This window comes from Nomascus leucogenys, chromosome 18 (genome assembly GCF_006542625.1).
Source record: "Nomascus leucogenys isolate Asia chromosome 18, Asia_NLE_v1, whole genome shotgun sequence".
In the NCBI taxonomy this organism is placed as follows: Eukaryota; Metazoa; Chordata; class Mammalia; order Primates; family Hylobatidae; genus Nomascus; species Nomascus leucogenys.
The window spans coordinates 62459292-62478658 of NC_044398.1; the positions used below are offsets into that span (position 1 = coordinate 62459292).

The 19367-nt window shown below is 34.4% G+C and overlaps 1 protein-coding gene across 33 annotated transcripts in view; it reads right to left on the minus strand.

Annotated features, from left to right (window-relative positions):
• CAMK2D (calcium/calmodulin dependent protein kinase II delta) overlaps positions 1-19367 on the minus strand; it is a 320978-nt gene that overhangs the window by 46516 nt on the left and 255095 nt on the right. For 6 of the 33 annotated variants that reach the window (XM_030798864.1, XM_003269332.4, XM_030798862.1 and 3 more), the window contains exons 13-16: positions 16442-16479; positions 11807-11866; positions 9504-9545; positions 7044-7092 (exon numbers count right to left, since the gene is read on the minus strand). In XM_030798864.1, coding sequence (XP_030654724.1) covers positions 7044-7092; positions 9504-9545; positions 11807-11866; positions 16442-16479 — 189 coding nt within the window. Of the gene's footprint in view, positions 1-7043; positions 7093-9503; positions 9546-11806; positions 11867-15042; positions 15076-16441; positions 16480-19367 lie in introns of all 33 variants that reach the window. The other 27 variants (XM_030798874.1, XM_030798859.1, XM_030798873.1 and 24 more) reach the window with 7 other exon arrangements.

Here is a 19367-nt window from a genome sequence, read left to right on the forward strand (position 1 = left end):
GCTTAAAAGTCTGTATTATTGATTTCAATATCTAAATTCTGCTGTTATGAGGAAACCTGAGCCACAGGTAAGTTATGCAACTTGCTCAAAGCAAGTTAGATAAAGGTTAGAACTAGAAACAGTATAGATTTCAGATTCAAATCAGATCCTTGCTGACATTTTACATTTTACATCACTTAAAAAAAAGTGATAAAGCCATAATCTGAAAAGATAAAGAAGATAGAAGGAATAATATTTTAAAATTTACACAAACCTTAGATTTAGTAGCTTATTAAATTGGACAATTTTTATTAGGTAATGGGAAAAATAGATATATGAACAAAAATGAGAAAGTTTTATAATCAACATTTATGTAACTATATTATAAAGTAAGTTATATTTGGATAACTATGAAATTTTTGATTACACAAAGTGTGAGTCTGATTACCTCTTATATTTTTAACTCCCACATAAAGTAATATCTATGAATAGTTAACCCATTTATGCTGGAGGTTGCAATTTTTTGAATTTTTGCATGAGTGGAAAATCAGACCTTAGTGATGACCTTGAGCAGTAGGATATAAATAACTCCCACATGCTTAGCGTTTCGATAATGGAACAGTAGGTATAAGTGGGTAAATGTCAGATTTTTAAACTGTGAATTCTTAAAGTTAATTCTTACAGTGAATTCACAGTTTGAAAACTGATAGCTCAGTCAAAGTTTAGAATCTGATGGAAGAAATCTTACAGCATACATATGCCTTTAGAGTTTATGTAGTTTTTAATAAAATAATGCTACATTATTTTTGCTGTGCATAGTTCTAAAACTCATTACAGGGTTTCACAAACTCACAAGAAAAGCTATTTATAGAAATTTTGAGCAGAGAAACTTTATTAATATAGAGTGAGCTGATGTTTTCCTAATGTTAAAATGAGAAGTTACATGTTTTTGTTTGTTGGTTCCATTTGTCTTGATTTTGGACCTTGTTTTAAAATGGGGTTGGCAACAGTTTGACCCTGTATTTTGTTAGCAGAGCTAAAAAAGCTTGAGGTTATCACTGAAAAACTTAGGATAACGTGGCAGGACGCAAGCAATAAAGAGAAAAATTTGAGTATAGAGGTAAAATAGAAGAAATATACAAAAATAGAGAAAATGAAACTGTGTTACATTAGTGGTGGAATAGAATAAATTCTGCATCAGTCCTATAAGTTACTAATTCTGATACAACACTTAAAAAATCAGCAGGTAGTATATGCAGATAGTAATTTTTCTAAATAAACTTGTTGTAAAATCAAATTTTGGATTAGGAACCTGAAAGAAGTTATTATACACTACAATACAGTTTCCTCTAAGACATTTTTAACCTAATGGGACGACATAATTATCAAAAGTCCCTCAATAAAATGCCCAAGAGTTTCTTAATTTGCAGATTTTTCTGGAAGTGAGAAATGTATGCAAGACAGTTCCTGAAATACAAATTACATGGAGATAACAAGAAGATCAGTATCATGAGATCATCTGCCTTAGGAAATCCCACACAGAAAAGAAGGTTTTCATTGATCAAACAGAACTTAAGAATAGTTGAATCTGGGTAATCAGTCATCATACTATTCACTAATATACATATTTATGGAAGACCCACACAGAGAGCTCATTAATCAAGTGATTCTACAAATTAGCTGAGACCACGATATCCAGGTCATCAAATATGAATCACCATTCAAGTAATAAGGGTGCCGACAACTTTGTCCTTAATTGAGACTTTTGCAAACATCCTCATTACTACTACCTAGTAATGAGGAAAAGTAAAAAGGAATTCAACAAGGATGAAGTCTCCACACACAGTCTCATAGCCATAGAATCTGCTTGTTGTAAAGGGCTCCACTTTCCTAGATGTTTAAGAAGGATGAAACGCAGCAAGAGATCCAAGCTTGTGGTGAATGGTGAGCTGAAGTGAGATACTGGAAACAGGATGGTGACAGAAATGACACAAGGGCATACAGGAGCCCAACTTCAACAAATGCTGCACAGGAATGCTGGGAAACAGCAGCAGATGGACCATATGGACACATACCCATCAGGAGGAAGTGGGTGACTCTGAACAATGGTGCTGGATGGGTTATGAGGCAGAGAGGCATTGTGGCATACAGCGACAGGTCCTGCAAACTGTGGCTACAGCCACAAACCAAAGGACGGTCTTCACATGTATACAGTGTGGAAAGAACTGCTACACATCACTGACTCTAGGCACACCCACACCCCTGGCGAGGAGTGCAGTTTGTACTGTTAACTGCTAATTAAGAGCTAATGATGATAGCTTAAATTAATGGAAGTAGCTGTTTTACTGGAAATTGATTAAAAATGGAAATGACTATTTCAACAATTTTTGGCCTAAAGAATTGTATATTTTGAAAACACCAGTTAGTTGTAAGAAGAAAACTTTTTTTCTTAGTATAGGATGGGCAGTTGTTACCACAGTGCTTCCATGATGGTAATTATGCTTTGTTAGGACTCCCATTTGCTTTTTTTTTTTTTTTTTTTTAAAGCAAAAAGTCTCACTCTGTCACCCAGGCTGAAGTGCAGAGGCACAATCTCGGCTCACTGCAATCTCCACCCACCGGGTTCAAGTGATTCTCATGCCTCAGCCTCCCGAGTTGCTGGGATTACAGGTGTGTACCACCATGCCCAGCTAATTTTTGTATTTTTAGTGGAGACAGGGTTTCACCATGTCAGTCAGGCTAGTCTTGGACTCCTGACCTCAAGGGATCTGCCTGCCTCAGCCTCCCAAAGTGCTGGGATTACAGGTGTGAGCCACCACTCCCAGACTCCCATTTGCTTTTAAACTATTAGTAACTCTCCATGACACTCAGTTTGCTGCTGAGTTTCCTGAAATAGCATCAGAGATAATATTTGGTTTTAAACACTGAACAAAATTAGAAAGCTGCTCCAAAGGTCAACACTAGGGTGTCAACACATTGCCTTGGAGAAAGAAAACAATGAACTCTGGAAGCTTTTTAAAAAGAAGAGTTGTAAAACAATGCAAGTCCCTTAGGATGATTATGAGCTTGGGAAGAAAATGTGGTTAGAGCTAAACGTTGAAGGTTTTTAAGAAAAAGGAAATGAAAGAACTTTTAGATTTAAAAAATGTATTTATTTGGGGTCTCACTTTTTTCCTGGGTTTCACTGAGTTTTTTTTTTTTTTTAGGTAAAACCTGCATATATGTTGGGTTTCACTAATTTTTCTTGATAGTTATTGTATTAAGTAAGATAAATGGGCCTACATTATAGCATAACAAGATTCATATAAAGGGTAGGAAACAGCATTTTGACTCTGATGCATTCAAATCTCTTGAACATGGCTAGTTCAAAAAGAGAAGCACATATACCCAAAGGACTATAAATCATGCTGCTGTAAAGACACATGCACACGTATGTTTATTGCGGCACTATTCACAATAGCAAAGACTTGGAACCAACCCAAATGTCCAACAACGATAGACTGGATTAAGAAAATGTGGCACATATACACCATGGAATACTATGCAGCCATAAAAAATGATGAGTTCATGTCCTTTGTAGGGACATGGATGAAACTGGAAAACATCATTCTCAGTAAACTATCGCAAGGACAAAAAACCAAACACCGCATGTTCTCACTCATAGGTGGGAATTGAACTATGAGAACTCATGGACACAGGAAGGGGAACACCACACTCCGGGGACTGTTGTGGGGTGGGGGGAGGGGGGAGGGACAGCATTAGGAGATATGCCTAATGCTAAATGACGAGTTAATGGGTGCAGCAAAACAACACGGCACATGGATACATATGTAACAAACCTGCACATTGTGCACATGTACCCTAAAACCTAAAGTATAATAATAAAAAAAAAAAAAAAAAGAGAAGCACATGGAACTCAGGTAAACAGAAGGGATTCAATAAATATTTGCTGAATGAAGAAAAAGCCTAGACACAATTCAAAAATATTACACAGACTGGGGCCATGATTTCTCAATGGAAACTAATAAGAAGAGCTGAAGGAAAATGGGCCTTTAAATCCTGGCTTTCTAAGGTGCTCCTGACTGAGAAACCATTAATCTCTGACTACTTTTGCTTTCTTTTATCTTTGAGAACAGCTGGCCTGTCTGCCTTTTCCCATTCAAAGAGGCCAGAAAGAAAAACTTTGTTGTTAGTTTACCTCATTTCTTCCTTTGACCAGGTCACCACAGTGTTTAATCCCCTCCTCCAGCAACTCCATGTTTCTTTACATTGGAGAGGGACACAGAAGCTGTCCCTGCCAGGTTAGTCCTTGGGGATGGGGCAGAATGTGCACTGCCTTGGTATGGGAGGCATGTGACATGGTATTCAAGGAATCATGTACCACCATAAAACAATGTAAGTCTAGGTGCTGGTGTTAGATGCACAATAGCCGAGGCAGCCAGCAGCAATGGGTAGAGCATGTGCTCGCATGCAGAAGTATGTATGGGGGTATGCCTTTAAGAATATGTCAAAAAGTGTGGTGTCTCACTGATCACAATGTTGTCTACAGAAAAGAGAAGGTTGAAAAGTATGTGTGTGGAAGACACACAATTTTGTAGATATGACATGGTTTTGTAGATAGGATACAGTTTTGGTCAGATTATTTAACTGATAGTACTTGTGAGTTCTTGGATGTTAGTTATAGGATGTTAGATATGGGTAAATTTGGGTTTCAACAGAGCTGGACAATAAACACATTCCCTACCAAGCTACTGAGAGCCACAGCAATTCTAAAGTAAAAATAAGAGAGCATAATTATTCAAATATAGGGTCTTTCTTGAGGACCACGCACTGATAAATGGAGAGATTCCCACACAAACAGATCATCAGCATAATAAATAATTTAAAATCATTTAAGACCATTTTATGTACCACTTGTCCCAGTAAAAATGATGGTGCCTAGGCAATCTTTCAAAGTGTCTTCTAGTCTTAAAGATTTCTGATATCATTCAATATTAAAAGGGTTAGTCTCCAAAAGGCTGTCTGGGTCTTACAGAGAACACAAATGAGTCCTAATGGGCTATGGCTATGACATTTTTGGCCAGATCCACACCAGTAAAATTAAGCAGAAACTTAAATAATGTATCTATTAAGGAAATAAACCAAAGCACTTTGGGTTAAACCATCAACTGGACGTTTCTTTTGATCTCAATATGATGCTGAATTTCTCTACTACTTGTTGTATATAGACTCAATGTAACTATAAATACAAATACTATCTCAATTTATGAAATCCCAGAGGCAAGATGAAACCCATATGATTTGAATTGGAGAACTGTTTTCTAAGAACTGATATTATTATTTCATTTTATGAAAAATAAATTACAAACTACAAGGTAACACTGACAGGAACTCTGTTTATACATTAATGTTTACATAGATTAATAGCAATGATCCTGAACCAATACTTAGTACAGTTGGATGCCAAATTCAGGTGAGAAGGACTACTTATTAAAACCCTTCTCATGATCACGTTCCTTGGCAGATGAACTGCATATAGTGAGGTGCTGGTATTCCCCTAATTTTATTTAGTTATTTAAAGATTCAGTTTCTCCAGTGGACAATGAACAAGTTTTCTTAGTCTTGCTCTAGGGAAGAATGTGAAAATTCATATGAAACATTTAGCTTAGCTTAAAGAGCTAATGAACCCAAAACACAAAGATAATGCTTCCTGAATCAGTGGGAAAGCTAAATGGCATATCTATTTATTTGGCTAAAAAAAAAAGAATATTTTTATCTAGTATGACTGGTATCAATGATTCATAAAACTACTTCAGTTCAAATTTTAGCTTCAGTGCAAAGAGTGAGATGAATAGTCCTACTAAATAAAATTCTTGACACAGCTATCTACCTTTCCACTGTAAAAAATAATGACTGACTACCTCTAGCAGAGTTAGGTCAGTGTGCTTAGTTATATAAATAGAGAGTACACTTTAATAGCATCAGCTGTTCTATTCAAACAGAAAGGAAAAAGTCAGCAGAGCTGACTGGCAAGTTGTGATCTACAGCCATTTTTACTTCCTAAATTGACCCCATGTCTCCTTGACCTGAGAATTTCCAAATCCTTTATTCTAAAACATGAATACAACTTTACAAGACTTTATTGTATTAACACTACCTTTAGAATTAAAGCTTATGGTGATACTATTAGGTAAGTAATCTTTTCAGATGAGGTTTAATTAATTTATGGATCATTGCTCCCAATTTATATTTCTTTTCCTTTAATATTTCTGTTTCAAATATCCTACGGTTACCGCTGTTTGTCAGAATATCTTCTAGACAACTGGTCTATAGAGACTATAGTTATATACAATGAATTACAAAAACAACATAAAACTGCAAATGCAACTGATACAAAAGTAATACTTCTAAAACAGTGATGTGGCCAAAGGAGGTGACCTAACTGCAAATGTGTGTTCAGTATGTGTGTGCAGGGGCACTGAGAAGATGTCTGTAGAAACACTACCAATGACTCATACATGTAGCTAAAAGAACCTTGGCAACCAAGGTGAATGGAGGTCAAGAATACCTTTGGAATGTACACAAAAAACTAGGATAAAAAGGCGGCCAAATAGAAAATTCTACTGATACTTATTTGAGACGACTAAAAGTTAAAAAGTTATTTTTATACTGTATCCTTGAATATAAATTGTTTTCCAGATGGGTTTTATGAATGTACCCAATGTGTATACATCTTATATTACTTTTTGACTGACAAATTTACAATTTGTTATGTTCCTATAACTAGTAACTCATTATTAGTTGTCATTACTGCAATGTGCTAGAATATGCTACATGTCTACAGTTCGAAATATATAAAATAATATGTAGGAAAAATGACAAAAGTAACGTATCGTTGAAATAATTATGTACTTATAAAAATATTTTTTACTCATAAATAAAATATTTTTGTACTTTAGGATAGGCCTACTTCCTAAACTTATTAGTTATTTGAAGCACTTTTTTTTCCTATATATATATATGAAGCTCTGAGTTAGGATTTTCCATTTCTGGTTAAATCATACCTTTCACATCTTCATCCTCAATTGTTGTATTTGAACTCTCAGTTGACTCCTGATGAGAAGAAAACACATTTTTAGGTTGCACGCAACGAATAGCTTGATTTCCTCCTTAAAAATTGGCTAGTGACATACATATCATGCAAAATTCTTCAGCAGGCTATGTGCATATGCTGACATGCAAATGGACAAACACATTAAGTGGTTTTTAACAGAAATAAAATGTCTGATGCCGCAAACATTTCAAACAGGGAGTACTCTGGTTGCCTAAGCTCCGAAGCTGTATAAATCCAGGTGATTTGTAGAAGCAGCGGAAGTATGCAGTTTATTTTAAAAACTGTGTAAGGATGTGTTTGGTGTTACAGTGCCCTATAAGGTTTGCTTTTTCTGTGTGTTTACAAGCAATTGAATATGTTAGCTGAATGAATTTGAAACTTAAAATAGAAAAAAGTTTTATTCCCAATTAATTAATCAATAAAGGTACCTTCTTTGTGTCAGGCACTATGTTAAGGCCTGTATGCCTTACACCTTTACAGGGAGAGAAAGCATTTCACCACATCATTTAATGAAGAAGCTAAGGGGGTTAAGCTGAGATATGCTGAAAGTACTTTTGAGAAGAATTTTCATGTTTGTCCTCAACACAATGGAATTATAATGAATAATTTACTTTCAAGGACAATTAGACTTTTTTCATTCTTTTCAAAATTAGCAACTGGCTGTTATTGATAAGAAACCTACTTCCATAATAAAAAGACAAAGCTCTTTCTTTGTAAAACTACAAATTAAGTGGAAGATTGTTAAGCACACTTAAAAGTACACTGTAACTGCCAGAATTAAGATACATTTCTTAAAATGGTGTGATAAATCTGTTCATTAATAATGTATGAATAAAATATTTTCTAGCAAATAAATTTTATAATATTCATAAGAAAGACATAGTTTTCTACTTGGAATGATTAAACACTAGAGCCAAAAATAACTGGAAACAAACTTCCAATCAATAGCTCAGTAATGGAAAACAGATTCTGGAAAATAATGTAAACACCAGCCAGTGTCATTTCAATATTCAAAAAAGTGATAATTTATATAAATATCATATACAATATTTAAACCAAGGGAACTAATTAAAGGTGTACCCAGAGTCTCCATACACACAAAACCAAAGAAAGGAATCTTCATGCATTTCTTAATGTGACCTAGTATTCAAATGTAAGCTGAAAATGGAGGTAAACCCATGCACTGTAAAATTAAACTAATTCACGTAAGCAAGAAATATCATGCAGCAACTCTTACAAATGATATAGCTAGAACTACTGAAGTGTCCATTCCAGCTGTTACGCTCGGCGTTTCATTGGCTAATGCTATTAAAAAAATTGTTCTCATATGTAATGGTCCTGACTACCTCAAGGCTTTTCGGGACCTAGACCATTTGCAGTGTCCTGACTATAAAATAAATCTCATATTAAAGAACATAACACTTCATGTTTTTTACTTTAACGGTTTTAATATTGATCAATTAAATGTTGAACCAGAGAGGAAATATATTTTCTAAGTCTTAAGATAAAATGTGCTTTCTAAGTCTTAAACATCATTGATATGGAGAAGATGCATGACTATATCTAATATTTGAGAAAAGTTTAGTATTTTTTTCTTCCCTTAGAGACATAATAATATATGAAAAGTAATAAATTGGACACATGGAATACATTCAGAAAAGGTCTTTCATCCTATAGACATGTATGTTAGTGCTGTTATTTAGTTAACATGCTATACAAATAATTTACAATGTATAGGAAACATTTAGTCTTCTTTCAGCCTAAGTAGTTAAACCCCGTTACTGGAATATATATTACTCAATAACAAACATATTTCACAAAAAGTGAAACTCCTTGATTCGCCTCAAATTCATGCCAAACAACAACAACAACAATAACAACAATAACAACATCATCACCAACAAGGAATTAAGAAACAAAAAACCAAAAAAAAAAAAAAAAAGACCACCACTCTGACAACAGAATAGAACTCAAAAGTAACACTAAATAAAAAAAAAAAACCTATAAAGTCAAGTTGATATTTTTGAAGACAATGGAATGATATTGCCAGAAATTCTAAAATATCATGCACAATATATCTATAGTACAAAGCACAAAGTCAGTCATGGGGAAAAAAATGACCAGATGGAATTGCTTAAGACACATAGTCATCTTGACATAAAGACTTCATTCATGTTTAGCCTGACTTTTATTGACTCATGGTAACATTAGTTTCTCTTTCAAGATGTCATTCATTTTTATTTGCAAGAAGTATGTCCATAGTTCTAGACAAATTAGGCCCAAAAGGAAGTGTGGTAGAAAATGGTTAGAATTTTCTTTCCTATTTTTAGATAATGAATTAATTTTTTTGAATATTTGATGAGATGTATAGTCTTGTTAAAGCAAGATGATGTTGATTCTTTCTGAATACCTTGTTTCCATCAGGGTTGTGGATTACAGTAGTTTGGGGCTCCTGAGTGAGAACAAAATAGAGAAAGAAACAGTTCGCATTGGTAAGTACATTCTTTCTAGTGTGAAGGACAGAGCAGAGTGAGCCAGCTGACAAAATGAAATAGTGACAAGAGCTAAAGCGATGTTAACTGCTGTCAGAGTTGCAGCTGACAATATCTCTGATGAAAGATCTCCCTGGCGCGCCCATGAGATAGGAACCTCCCTACCCAGAAGCAGCATGCAAAAGACCTTATTCTTGATCAGCATTCAAACAAGGCTTTGATATTTAGAGATTTGAAGAGGCACTCACTGTTTCACTTAATCCTATGCTTTCCTTTCTTCTTTAATGAGTGACCTGTGAATGTCTGTCCCATAGAGAACTGGCCAAGGACACTGGAGCTAAAACTCTGAGATGATTTCAAATTCTCAGAGAAGATATTTTTCAGTTATATTGGTTTGAAACTTGATTATGGTATCATTAATTAATATGTAACTGAATACCCTTATAAAATCTAGAGCCATTGGACAACACTTAAAAAAAGACTATACGAAAGAATCCACTTCAAAAGACCATAAAAAAATTTTAAGGAACATTTAAAAAGTTTACTTAAAAGGTTCTAGAACTAATCATGTAATCACTATAATTTGAGGCATACTGCTATTAAATCCTGTATTAATTCATATCTAAAAAAACTTCTACTTTATGGACTATATATACAGGATATTTGGCTGTAAAGTCATGCTTTTTTATGAAGAAAGTATTGGTTTTTCTATTGTTTTCTATCAGAAAGCAAAGAAATATTCCCAAGTGGAGAATAACATTCAAATAACTGATGTAAAAAAAGATTCAATATGCATACATCAGTGACATGCTTGGCACTTTCATTATGTGATATCTTGGCAATGGAGAGGTACTGCAACCCACTGGGAGTTCTCAACCGTGGACACTCCCCCATCACTATGGTTTACACTGCTGCAATATTGAGAGACATATCCATTGCTTCCATTCTCCCTTTCCCTTGGCTACAGCTGTGATCAACATTGGTTTTTTTTTTTTTTTTGAGACGGAGTCTCGCTCTGTCGCCCAGGCTGGAGTGCAGTGGTGCGATCTCGGCTCACTGCAAGCTCCGCCTCCCGGGTTCACGCCATTCTCCTGCCTCAGCCTTTCCGAGTAGCTGGGACTACAGGCGCCGGCCACCACGCCCGGCTAATTTTTTGTATTTTTAGTAGAGACGGGGTTTCACCGTGGTCTCGATCTCCTGACCTCGTGATCCGCCCGCCTCGGCCTCCCAAAGTGCTGGGATTACAAACGTGAGCCACCGCGCCCGGCCAACATTGTTTTTTACTAGTAGATAACCTGCTATCTTGATGTGTCAAATGGAGCCTCATGGTTAACTCAAGTGAAATGATTCCCTAACATTTTTAAATTTATTTAGAATAACAGTACGAGAACAGCAAATAATTGAAAAACATTTCTGAAAATCATAAATCAAAATATGAAATAGTTTAGGGAAAATGTTATGGAACTCAGAGATCACTGAATGACAGTATTCAAATTCTGAATTTTAACATAATACCATCTCAAAGTGTTAGACTAATTTAGTTGTTAATTGTGTGGATTTGATTGAGATAGACATAACTGGTTTCCACTGATAATTCAAAGCTCTATTCTTTGCAATTTCATTCTTTGGATTAAAGTGAAACAGTGAAAATTTAATTTAAAACATAATAAACGGAAAGCTCTAAATTATCCAGTGCCTCTTTATCTCAGAAAGTGAAGTCTTACAAAGCCCTGTTGTGTTTTAGTAAGAGGGAAACGAGAACTCTGAATAAGGTCTACTTTTATGTTGTCTAGCAACAATCCCATTAGCTCTCCTTGATGTCAGCATTTGCATCATGAAAAGAAGAAACCATTGTTTGCATAATCTAGAACTATCATCATCAGAAGAGCTAAGAGCAACCAAAGCACTGTATTTTGAATGCAGCATGCAATAATTCCAACTACAGAGACCACAGCTATCAGTACAATGTTCAACAATGAAATGAGATAATCTCATGTTAGAACACACTGCTTCACAACTAACTTAACCAAAAAAAAACCCAAAAGAAATGAACTTTGTCATATCGTAGAAAGCAAAATAAAAAGAAAAAACAAAAAACCCAACACCCAACGAAATAAAATATTTATATATATGTATCTATATAGTGAAAGCAAATGAGAGAAATCACAAAAGAAAAAAAATGTAAAGAACTTAAGAAGGGTTACAAAGAGTCCAGGTATACCAGCGCCGGGGTAGGAATATTTTCTTTGGGGCTGGTTACCACGTTGGCTTTGTTGTTTATCTGTGGGTATGCAGAAAATAGAAACAGAGATGCCTTAAACCCCTTGGTAGCCAATGTCTCTAGACGCAGCATGTCTACATGGAGATGTAGACATGAAGATAAAGAGCCACTGAAGATGAACGTGAAAGACATGGTGATGACTGACAGGAATGATGATCGCTAGTCTCCGATGGTCACATACAGGCTGGACCATGTCCGTGATGGTGCAATGAGAAAACAGACGTGTCTGCTGTTGCTATGCCACCTTAGCAAACAAAGAGCTGCTTCAATGGAGCTCCAATCAGGTTTCAGAGTATGAAATGAATATAACCGTTCTCATACTCTTCAAGTTGGATTCTGTTTCCAAGCTTCCAATTGTTCACAGTTATAAATATATTTCTTTCTTCCCTCATTTTATTCTTGAGCCTGAAGTCACACATAGACCATCTTTCTCTGGGGATCCAGCATTACTTTGCTTAGGAGCAATTAAATTATGCAATTAAAATTTAGATCTTCTGAGAAAATGCTGGTGTCACAATAGCTTTTAAAAATGACAAGTGTAGATCTCCTTTAAAAATTACATCTTCAATTATTAGTGGGGAAATCAAACTTTTTATGTTGAATGTAAAAGGACTTCAATTTTTACAGTTGTGTAAGAGGAAAATACTACATTTTCTGTCAATGTGCTACTGCTATCACTGCAGAATATATTTGGTAATATCATTCCTTTGCTTTAACATAACTGGATTTGACTTTAAAGAATATATCATTACCACTGTGGAAGCTGCGTGGTAAAAGCAACTTAGAGGGTCAATAAGTGTTCTAACAGTCCACAGAGAGGACTCTTTGTAGACATGTGGCAACCAGAAACTACAACTGAGTGGGCGCACTAAGAATCAAGGACTAAAAAATAATAATCAACATTCTTTTAAACTCATGTGTGACAACTTACATTATGGTTCTCAAACAAAAATGTAAGGTAACGTTCATTTTCTTACACTATATTATCTAGGTATTTTATTTATTATTTTCTAAAGGAATATACCTCCATGATTTTAATATAAAGACACATAAGGATATAAAGAGAAACATATACTATATAAAATAAATGAGTATCAAATGAGCATTTCAAGTGGTGACACCAGTTTAATTGTTTGGGTTTTCTGGAAGTCTATACCTGATAACTGTATATCCTGTCAAAACTAGTATTGAGAGGAAGATAGAAAGTAACATAAATTAATTTAAATATGTAACATTTTTCCTTTCTTCTTATTCCCTTTTGTCTGATTACCGGTATCATTATTTTTACAATAAGTTGTGACACTGTGCTGCTTGACCCGCAGGAAAGGATGAGAAAACTTCTAAACTTTCCTTTACTGGAAAATTCTATAAATGTTGTCATCAATCTATATTCTCCAGATAGTTGAAACCTTTTCTTTCCTTTAAATCAAAGTGCACAGAATTTAACATGATATTTGTGCAAGAGCCAAAGAGATAAGAGGTAAAAAGTCTATTAAAGAGGGATCAAAATTCAGTATTTATGTTAGTTCAGGGTACGTGAGAAAAGGGGAGGGATGCACACACGAATAATTTCCTATTCGGGAAACGTGCTGGGCAAAACACAGCTGGCTTCCTGTCAAATGAACAGGGGCACTTATGGTTAAAGCACCACATGTATTTAATATGCTATATTTAGTTTATATCGATGAATGCAAATGAAAGAAATATTCTGAGATACTTTTATTTCTATTTTGAAATATGATACTTGACTTTTTTTCTAGGATGTGGTTGCCAAGAACGGCTTTATTTTAGTGAAAATGTCCCACTTGCACACCTGTGCACACAAACTTAATCTGTACAAGTGCACATGTTCCCCCCCCACACACACACACCTATACACATTCACATACAGATACACAGCATACACACACCATCATCTCTTCCAGATGAAGGCTATTCTGTCTGGGTGAGCCATTCTTTATTGTTAGGTATGGGAAACATGAGTTAAATGAATATGTGCCTCAACCACACTTTTGGTCATGTTTAATATGCAGTTAAAGCTTTTTTGTTAATGTAAAGACTAACTAAATGATTTTTTTCCTATGGAAAATCTTTTGCAGGTATTTATAATATTAATTTATTGAAAAATAATAGGAGAATTTCTAAGCAAAAGGCGAGAAGACGTTCTTTTCAAAGGGTCAAATATAAAGTATGGGTTCAACCACAAATGTCTTTTTTTTTTTTTGAGACGGAGTTTTACTCTTATTGCTCAGGCTGGAGTGCCATGGCGTGATCTCGGCTCACTGAAACCTCTCCCTTCTGGGTTCAAGCGATTCTCCTGCCTCAGCCTCCCCAGTAGCTGGGACTACAGGTATGGCCACCATGCTCGGCTAATTTCTGTGTTTTTTTTTTTTTTTTAGTAGAGATGGGGTTTTACCATGTTGGCCAGGCTGGTCTCGAACCTGACCTCAGGCAATCCGCCTGTCTCAACTTCTCAAAGTGCTGGGATTACAGGTGTGAGACACCGCTCCTGGCCCATAGATGTCTTTTAAAAATACAAAAACTCTGGCACTTTTGTGTGATATAATTATTTTATGTTAATATAAGCAGGGTGTTTTTCAAAAAATCATGAATCAAATAATTAAATCAGATAATTGTATGATGCACTGAATTACTCTTATGAGGCATGGGCAAGATATTCCTATTTCTCAGGTGTTAAATTTATTGTTTGAAGGTTAATAAACATTTCCTTTAAAAGTACTTAACTAGGATTGGTACATTGTAAGATCACTTTCACACCTTTATAAACTCCATGGTGAATGTATTATGGTGTCCTATAAATCACTCCTATTTTAGCAACCATGAAGAGCATTAAAAAAAAAACATAGTTTTTTGTTTGTTTGTTTTTACTTATCACTATACAGACATTCATTCTGTCATGGTCTTTTTATTTTCAAAGAGAAAATTGACTTTGTAAAAGAGCAAACCTGTTAATGTAACTATCTACATGTTTAACAAATTCAATTTCAGAGAAAAACAATGTAATAGGTAAGAGGAGTACCGTGTTTTGATAGTTGATTAACACTGACCTGTAATGGTCCTACACCCTCTCCACTTACACTATCTTAGGTAAATAAGACTTTTATTCCTAAGTGTGAATTTTCACAGGAGGAGAAATCTGGCAGATAGATCCTCACCATCATCTGAACACTCGAACTGGACTTCCTTTTCTGAATTGACCAGTCAAAGAGAAAGGAAAAGAAAAAAAAATATGACCGGTTGGATTTAGAGTATCAAAGCATGGAATATAGAATAATTTTGTTTTTAAAGAGGAGCTATAAGTTGAATGGAAGGAAAAAGTTCTGGAAATGCGTTCTATGTAAGGATAGTAATGAAAATAAATATCTCAATAGGAACTGTGAGCTCTCAGTCACTGAACGGTACAGGAAAGCCCAGGAGAAGAAAATATTTGGAAAATGTAAGATACCACATTTCTACTATTGTAACATTGGGAAAAAGGCAGTCATCAACTATCATTCTTAAAATCTAAATGGAATAAACTAATCAGAATGAAGATAAAATTGCAGGCTGAGGAAAGCAATTGGTAAATGGAAATGGCATCCTAAAGGAAATCACAAATGCATAGTCATCAGTGCTCCAGAAATTTCCAAGTTGCACACAGACAGGTGGTAAAGAAATGACTGAGCATGAACATTTAAAGTGACAAATGATTTTCTATGTTTTCAATATGAACTGACCACCTGACTTTGGGTCAAATTCAAATGTTAGAAAATTAATTAATTCCCAAGAACGTTGAAGTGTTGATGAAGAATGTATGCATCTGTCCTTGGAAGAGAAAGAAAAGGATTAAAGAAATAAAACATTTAGGTGTTACTCTGAAAAGGTAACAAACATCATTATGCAACATGAGATTACATTCCAACAAGAGTAAATTCCCTTGAAACAAAATACAATCAGTAGGAAAGAAACTGTATTATTTTGTTTAGAAAGCCAGAAAGTAAAAATATCCTGCTGTTATTTTTCTTGCAAGATTTTTCCAATATTTGTTCAGATCATTCATCTTGAATATATCTCAACACCTTATGACAGAAACAAGGAATAATTAAGATCTTTATAAAAACTGCCTAAGCAGATTAATTTAGACATTTGACATTCTATTTTCCATACCCAAATATGAGTATTTTTCAGGCTATATACTTCAGTGGCCTTCACGTATGCAGCATAATTATTTGGAAAAGCATTTGTTTTTTACAGACTTTTAGGTCACCATGGTAGTTTGGAACTGTAGTAAATCAGAGAGATTAAGACATTTAATTTCTATAGGAACTCTATATTGTATAACAACATTATTTTTTCATGACTATTTCATATATAATCCAATAGAAGAAATACAGCTTTTCTTGGTATAAATGTTAGTCATCTTTGTATATTAAATCATTTGATATTTCAACCTGCAACCTTTATCAGAAACAATAAATAATAGAACTTGCAAAGACTTAGGAATTATATTTAACATTTAAAGATTATCCAGCATCTGAAAGTCAGAAATGGATTAGGGGCATCTGTTTAACTTACCTTTACTCCATCTGGTTTCTTCAACAAACTCTTGGCTGCTGTAAAATGAGAGTAAAATCAGTTTAGTGAGTTATCCATAGAAGCCCACAGCCAGACAACAAAGCAGTCAGGTTATTGTCTCCTTCTACCACCTTTGCTGAGTTATGGCCAACATACGGCAAGTTATCAACGTCACACTGATGAGCGCGAGCTTACAGGACATTGAAATACAGTATCACTTTTCTTGGTTTGCCACAGCAAATTTAGAACTAAAGGGTAGTTCGTTGCATATAATTGAATACTTTGCCAGTTGTGTTTATTGGACTTTATTTCACTGTTGGATGTGAAAAGGATACTGGAACTTTAACTGGACTATCCTTTTGTAATCCAGAAAGTTGAATTCAGTCTGTGGACATCAGCTGACAGATTGTATTACATGTTCATTCACACCACATATGGTGACCATGTCAGTTCTGCCATTTAAGCCCCTCTTTCTAGAGGTTGAAAACTCATTTGTAAAATTTGCTCTGGCTAAATAACATCTTCATTACATTTTTCTAGTCAGACAATTTGGTTTTACAAAAAATATTACTATTTAAATAAAATGGCATATTATTGGCCTAGAGCAAATTTTTAAAATGTTTAGCACATGATCTCTAAAAAAATGGCACTATGTATTCTTTCATACATTAAAATCAGAATACAAAGGCTTCATAAACAAAAGCCTTCACAATGAAAAAGTAAAAATCATAAAATTTGAGACAACATAAAACCAGAATAAAATCTTCAACGAAATTAGAGAAATCTTAAAGCATATGGTCTTATGTGAAACTTCATTTTTCTTGGCAGGGAGCTTTTAACATTCCTTCTGTTACTAAACTTCTTGAGTATATTAAAAGGTGAAGTCATCCTTTCAAAAAAATCTACTAAGGAACGTGTATATACACAGTGAACAGATAATATAACTGTCTGTCAATGACAATTAGTACACCAAGTGTAGAACATTCACAAATATGCAGGACATGATACACACTTATGCTTTCATTTAATATTAATTACATATACTTATTTAAGTATATCAGAATAGAATTTGGCTTTGAAAGTGGAAATACCTAGCTAGAATAGAACTGCATGAACATGTAATTTCCTGACATTCATTGATTTGGGGCATTATTTCAATATCATATTGGTATATTTTTAAATTTACTTAAAAGATACAAAAATGTTAACTTCATTAATCTTTAGCAACAAAGCTATTAATTTATTATTAATTGAGATTGTAAGAAATAGTTGCCTTAGCTATTATATTGTTTGCCTGGAGCTAAAAAGCAGTATTAAATCAATCCTGTGGCAGTTAATAGGTTAGAAAGCAAACTCAGAATAATTGAAATTGCAATAGCAAGCAAAGAGAAGACGATGATTCAGGGTAAGCAGGGATTTGGCCTGGGAGATGCAGAAATGTCCCTTTTGGTTACTATTCACCTTACCTCACAAGAAATACATTCCACATAAAGGGAGAAAAGAAAAAATAAAAACAACTTTATAACCATATACTTATGGACAAATTACTTTAAAGAGCATGTTTGGCAATGAAATAGGATGAATAAAATACTCAAAACTAAAATGCAGTATCAAGTACAAGATGTTGTAACTGGGTCTAATGTTATTCAGTTGATTTTGAAGTGATGGATAAAAAAATTGCTTTTTCATGCTAAGACATTCAGAAACAATATAAAATTCACATATTAGTCATGAGTTTTTAGTTTACATGATGATGAAAAGGAAACTGTGAGGTAAACAAAAAGCTTCTATATATGGGTACATACATTAATAAAGGCCCAACTTATGCCCAAGAATGTATTTAACACTTCAACAAAATGTACAATTTTAAATGTGAAGATTTTTTAAAGTTTGGGTTAGTTTGCCATTAACAATTTATGCTATATAAATCACTCTACCTTTTCATGATTCACTAATTACTGGGCCACGTTGAAGTTTATTTGAATATCGTATATATGAATTAATATTTAATGAGATGGCATTGACTCACCCATACAAATGTCAACTATATTAATCAACTGTTTATGAAACAGGTAACTTGACAAAGGCAGCAACAAGGTATTATTACACTAAACGAATTGGACAAAATACATACAACTGGCCAACACAGTCCCTCAATTCGTAGCATTATTCATTGTACTACTGTTCTTATTTTTTAACAGCCTTTGAAAGGCCTCTTATGGTTTCCCATTATTTGTAACAAACTGCAAAGGTGAGGAGAAAGGTGACCACTTAATGCGGTTGTAAATAATAACTAGATATTGGTTGAAGAGCATTTAATAATGATATGATGGATTATTACCTGATAACACTATAACACCCAGGCTAAGTATGTAGCAGAAAATAAAATAAAGAATTGAAAAAATAGCTGGATAGTTTGATGCTGCAGATCACTGTTATGTAAACCGTATCCAAACTGTAAACCATATCTAAACTGTAAACCGTATCAAACTGTAAACCGTATCTAAACTGGTAGTATTTTTGACTGACAAGTGTTCCAAGTCTAAAGGGCCAAAGGTTACCAAGTGCAGCTTAATTGCTGCTCCAGTCCTTCCCCCTACATAAGACTGCTTAGCATTGAACAAGATTTGACTTTTGGGAACCTGGTCCTTTGAGATAATCTATCAAAGAAGGAGGTTGCAAAACTCAAGTAATTTCTTGGAGTAATATATACTTTATCTCCACTTTTAGAGAGTGACACTTACAATAAAGAAATGGTTTGGCTTCTTTAAGCCTATTATTTAACAAACTTACTTATTTTTACCATGGAATCATTTTGAGGAACATTTATTATGCTCTGATAGTACTGAGTGCAAGGTGCTCTGTAAATTCTTGAGTTAGATACCTTTGACAGTTGTAATCACTTTTATAGTACACCAAGAAAATA